Consider the following 6,000-nt stretch of genomic DNA (forward strand, 5'->3'; position numbering starts at 1 on the left):
AAACTTGAAATTTTGCATAAATTTTGATGCTTTTCTTACTTTTTGCGATTTAATTTCTGTGCTTTTTTTTTTTTTGCGAATAATTTAACCTTTGCTTTTTTTTTCCCTGCAAGTCTTTCCCTTGTTGAAATTATGTGAAGTTTTACAATATGCGCAAATGAAAATTCACTGTGTATTTTTGTTCGATCATTTATCTGCTTGTATTTTTTTTTTTTTTTTTGACAGATTTACTTTATTAATTTTTTTCTTTTATTTTTTCCAAAATACTTTTGCTATCGTTTTGTTCATAAAACGGCGGGAAAAAATTAGAATTTTGTCGTAATTAATTATTGATTGATTCCAATGAATTTAAATAAATGCAATAAAAGATTTTTCGTATTTTTGGATTGATAAAATTTCAATTTCTCGATTTTCATATTTTTGAAATTTTGTAGAAAAAAAAAGGAAAAGAATTTTTACTTTTTCGATACGACAAAGTTCTTCGTCTTTTTTTTTGTCCTTTTTTTTTTCATACCATTTTCATTACTTAAACTTAAATTTCTTTTAGATGATTTTGAGCGTCGATAGTGTAAAAGATGAAATTCGTCAATATGCGCCAGAAATTGATTGGCTTATTAATTCATTTGCTTATTTGGGTGGTGTACCAAAGAATAAAAATATTCCTGGAATTGAAGTGGACAATTTTCGAGGTTGTTTGAAAAAGGTATTTTATTTTCCAGTATTATTTTAACTCATTATAGATGAATTAATCGATAATGATTTTTCTTTTTTTTTTTTCTTCTTATAAATATATATATTTATTTGATATTTTCAGATTAAGTATGAAGCTGATGCACATTTGATTAATTTTATAACATTAGCTGATCAAGGATACGGACAATCGATTATAAGATCAATGGGCGATTTAACATTTTCATGCAGTAAACCTGGAACATATGCAGATGTATTTTCGTTCAACACTGGCCAACATTTCATTACATTACCCAAATGGAATTCTGTAGCCAGCGGCAGTTTGAGTAATTTCTAATCTAACTTATAATTTAATTTAAAATTATTACTGAGAAGATTGCGCTAATTTTATTTGAAATATTGTAAAAGGATTGAACAATCAATCAATCGATTTTAATTTTTCGAAAAATTGATTTAATTATTCGTCAATTAACGGTTTTCTTTTATCTGATATTGTAATTAATTTTATTTTAATTAAAAGTTTGAACGAAAAAAAATCACTATGGATCCATGATTTTTGGATATTTTTACTTTTATAATGCATTATATACATTGTGGTAATTTTCATAGTAATTTTTTCAGACATTTCAGGTTTTCAACTACGAACACGAGAACTTGATGGCCTTATACTCTATCATGGATCATTACCGACTGCAAAAACAGGACATGATTATTTTGCTTTTGAATTAATTGACGGTCATCTGTTTATGATCATTAATTTAGGATCAGGACATATTAGATTGCAGGTTATTAAAATTTTCCAAATATTTCAATTTACATTCACTATTAGCATTTCAAATTCCTTTCCAACTGACATAATATTTATTAATTTATTGCTGAAAATTACCAAATAATTAATTTAGTAAATTCGTTGAAAAAAAATTAAAATTTTAAAATTCCCATTGAATATTATTAAGGTTGCTAGGACAACAACCTATTTTTCTTTTTCTTTTTTTTTTAGACAACGGCAGAAAAAATAACAGATGGAGCAATATGGCATAGTGTGACACTTGAACGGTTGGGACGAACCGGTACAGTGATTGTTGATAATATTAAAACTGATTTTTCAACGCCCGGTGTGTCTGCTAATTTAATCATCGGTTATGCATATTCTAATTAATTAATTTACTTTTTTCTTCATTTCCTAACAAATTTAATCAAATAGCATTCAGATTTTCTCATTTTCATTTCCGGTAATTTTATAATTTAAAAATATCATTCCTGATAGCTTGAAATATGCATTTAATTTTATTGATTTTTCCGGATAATTGATAGTTATTTCTTGTTTTCTTTTATTTAATAATAAACGAAATTTTTGCGATAGATTTATACTTTACATTAGCAATTCAAATTTTATGATTTAGATAGGTTAAATATATGCGATAGATTACGTGAAATACGTATGATTTTATAGTTTTAAGCCGATAATCTCAATATATAATAAAGGCTTAGAGATTTTACTCCGGAAAAAGGATAAAATCCGGTTGATAAAAGTTATCTAATTACATAAAATGGTTTCCATCCCAAAATCTCTGCCAAAAGAAATTTCAAGTCATATTTTTTGACAGAAAATTACCATAAATATGAGTATTATATTCATTTCTAATTATAAATTATTTGCGACAATGAAATTATCAAGAAGAAAATGTCGGAATTCTTATGATTCTAATCTAATTTCATAAATGGAATAATGAACATTGTTTGTGTTATTGCTTTCACGATATTATTCATGGTTATAGAGGAACCAATCTATTTGGGTGCTGTACCATGGCCAAGTAATGAATCGGATACGGTTGATTTTTATTTACCTTATCCAGTTTGGACAGCAAATCTACGAAAGGGCTATATTGGTTGCTTGAAAGGTGTACGCATCAACGGTATCAGTCCAAACATTGCAAGCTTTTTTGAGGAGCAACAAAAGGATATTAAACAAGGTAAAGTAATATCAGAATTGTAGCTTTGATCACTTGTAGACTTCACTTCCATCTATCATATGGTTAATTCCTTATTGGTAGAATTCATTATCGTGGCGGAATTGTATGATATGCAAGTTCGAAATCTCACGTAATAACGGAATTGCGTGATATGCAAATTCGAAATCTCATATCATGGTGGACTTATGTGACATATAAGTTCAGAATCAATTATCTTTTATAGTCTGCCGCTTGTTATAAAAAAAGAGAAGAAAAAAGAGGCCAGTTTTGGGGAAAAATCTGTCAACATTGCTTTTATCTTTCTCAACTTATCCCTTTTCATTCATTCATAATATTTGCTGTCGCCTTCCTTCAGCATGTTGACATCTTCTTTCGTTCTTTGCTTGTTTATTGTCATAAAGTATTATAAATGAAAAGTTTAAACTTACTGAAGTTTTCTTTTTTCATCAAAATTTTTTAGCAAAAAGCGTCCAATGCATTTTATATTTGATTCTACAAGTATTCTTAAACTTGAACACTCTCTAATCGAACCACTGATTACTTCATATTAATTTTCTCTCCAAGGCTTTCCAAGACTTTTATTCATTCAATAGAACTTACCTAATTGAGATGGGTTTGAAATTTAGAAATTTTGAAAAGAAATAATCTTTCGCTCTTTCTTACTATTCTTTGAATAAAATTTAACAATGAAGTTTCTCATTTGTATTTGAATTTTTCGTTTAGTTCGTTGTCCTCACAGAGTACTGAAATTTTAAAATTTAAAATTTTGTATTGAGATTTTAAGATTTAAAATTTCAATAATATCTTCTACACACCTTCTACACATTTGTATATGTATATACATATACAGATATTTTGCATAACTTATTTTGAATATAAAACATTTTTAAACAACTTCAAATGCTGAATAACAGATTACATTTGCAATTTTTCTTTTCGAAAATGGAAGATTACAATTTAAATTTCATCATACTTCGAAATTTTTAAAAAACAAATCTTTTTAAATCTGCACTCATAAAGTTTAATAAAATGGAAGTTTACCTGTTCAATGTAAAGTTTATTTCCACAATAGTTTGATTTAGTACCGATGATAAATAATCTGTACCACATTCTATACCCTATTTCATAGTAAGGAACATAGTTAAAGTTATAAATTGAATAAAATATTCATTAAAGGAATTAGTTATGGATGTTCAAATAACATAAATCGGGATTTTTGCGCCTTATCACCGTGTGAAAATTTTGGACGATGTGAGAACGGTTATAACACTTTTCGATGTGATTGCTCAGTATCAGCTATGGAAGGATTACTTTGTGATAAAGGTTTTTATCATTTTCTCATTTACTTTTAATTTTTCATCAAACTTTTCCGTAATCATTTCTCAAATTTGTTTATTAACTTTAAATGAATTCGTAATTTCAGATTTAATATCGCCATTTTTTCAACATTGTTGTAATGATGTGCATTGTAAAATTACCCCAATTATTTCATTCATTTTAATGAAAGCAAAGTTGTGACAAATTTTAAGATCAAATAAATATGTCGCATAAGTGAAGAGTTAATAGATAAATATATTTTAAAAAATGCAAATTTTACAGAACCTGAATTCGTGGATTTTTCAACGGATAATGTACCATCGCTTCTACTCCCAAAATCCATTGAGAGTGAAGCGGAAACAATTGAATGCAAATTTCGAAGCGTTAATGAAAGAAGTGTTCTGCTGGATACGAAATCAGTAAAGTCACCTGATCATCGCATTTTACTTTTATTGATCAAGGGAGAACTTAATTTGCATCTCAATTTCGGGAATTCTCATCATGTAATTTATTGATTCCTTGAGTTATAATTTGTCTCATATGAATATTTGAATATTAGATTTTGAAATTCCAATGATTAAATTCAGGAGAAATCAAACATCAAAAATAGGACCAATAGTGAAGAGATGGTGGATAAAAGTAAGGGTTTTGTGAGTTTGAACTCCTGTTTAATTGAATTTCAGTCTATCTCATATTTTGGCTCTTCTTTTTTGTAGCATTAACAAAATTAATTAATTTCGAGTTCTAATTGTTAAAGGGACCCTTTTTAAATTAAAATTTTTTGATTGATGGAAGAATAATGAAAACTTAATTTAATTTTCTCAACTGATTGTTTATTGTCAAATGATAAACTGTAATTTTTTCTTTAGCAGCCTAAGGCTTTCTTTCAATTTACACTCCTCTAAAACATTTCTCCTTCTCACCTTTCTTTCTTCAGGCTGATATTTTTTTCAAATTATTTATTTTATCGTTTCAAACATTTCATTTAAATATAAAAGGGTGAAAGGTTAAATAGTAGAAATATTGAAAATGGAAATTTTGATGTTATGAATAGCATTTCTTGAAGCACAATAGTTATTTCAACTAGGTCATAGGTTAATAATCAATTTTGAAATTTCAATTTATTTTAGCTATATCTGAACAATCAACAAAAAAAATATTGCAGGCATTCAATTGGGGTAGTAATTTAAATGATAATCGAATTCATTCAATGCGTATTAAACGACGTGGCGAGAAACTTTTGTTATTTATAGATGGCAAATGGGAACATAGCTGTATGTTTCACAAAATATTTTCAAATCACAATGTTTAGGAAATAAAAATTTCAATCTTTAAATTTTTTAAACTTTCTCAATAGTTCAAAGGTTGAACTTCACCTGTTGCATAACTATTGAATTCGTCATTTTTCACATATACATACTACAGTTTCCTTTCATGTTTGTCAGATTTCAATAATTGTTATAAAATGAATTAAATATTTGCTTTATGAAAGATCAAATGATAAGCTTGAATATTATCAATAACCAAAACAATATCATCTTTTAGCGCTTTCAGATTTTCTACCTTCTTCTAAGGTAGTATTGGATATTGATGAAATAGCTGCTGGACATTTGCTGCATTCAATCACATCATTACATTTTACTATTCCCACAAACAATACATTGATTGAGAAATTTCGAGGACAAATGATAAAAATGCTTTTCAATGATTATGATGTTCTGAAGAATGCAAAGCGAAGAAATCCTACTGATAGCTTATCAGTAAAAGCGAATAAATTACATGAACGATACAATACACGGAATAGGTATTTAAATGAATATTTGTTAATTAGTATTTGTTGTTTGTGATATTACCACATCGAAGACAACAAGCATCTTTTGAAAATCTTATATTCTCCATGGAATTTCTGAGGGATAGTTCCAGATTTGATAATGTCTCAGACATTTACACTTGTTATTACTATTATTACTATATTATTATTATTATTATTATTATTATTATTATTATTATTATTATTATT

At 27.2% G+C, this 6,000-nt stretch overlaps 1 protein-coding gene across 1 annotated transcript in view; it reads left to right on the forward strand.

Moving 5' to 3' along the window:
* LOAG_17457 (CBR-NRX-1 protein) overlaps positions 1-5,827 on the forward strand; it is a gene marked incomplete at both ends in the record, with an annotated part of 12,055 nt that extends 6,228 nt beyond the window's left edge. The window contains 9 exons of the mRNA XM_020450118.1: positions 548-703; positions 815-1,016; positions 1,321-1,475; positions 1,691-1,829; positions 2,469-2,663; positions 3,840-3,986; positions 4,263-4,483; positions 5,146-5,254; positions 5,535-5,827. Of these exons, the coding sequence (XP_020306253.1) occupies positions 548-703; positions 815-1,016; positions 1,321-1,475; positions 1,691-1,829; positions 2,469-2,663; positions 3,840-3,986; positions 4,263-4,483; positions 5,146-5,254; positions 5,535-5,827 (1,617 nt within the window). The remainder of the gene's footprint in view (positions 1-547; positions 704-814; positions 1,017-1,320; positions 1,476-1,690; positions 1,830-2,468; positions 2,664-3,839; positions 3,987-4,262; positions 4,484-5,145; positions 5,255-5,534) is intronic.
* Between the last annotated feature and the right edge of the window lie 173 nt (positions 5,828-6,000).

Source organism: Loa loa, assembly GCF_000183805.2.
Source record: "Loa loa unplaced genomic scaffold supercont3.78, whole genome shotgun sequence".
In the NCBI taxonomy this organism is placed as follows: domain Eukaryota; kingdom Metazoa; phylum Nematoda; class Chromadorea; order Rhabditida; family Onchocercidae; genus Loa; species Loa loa.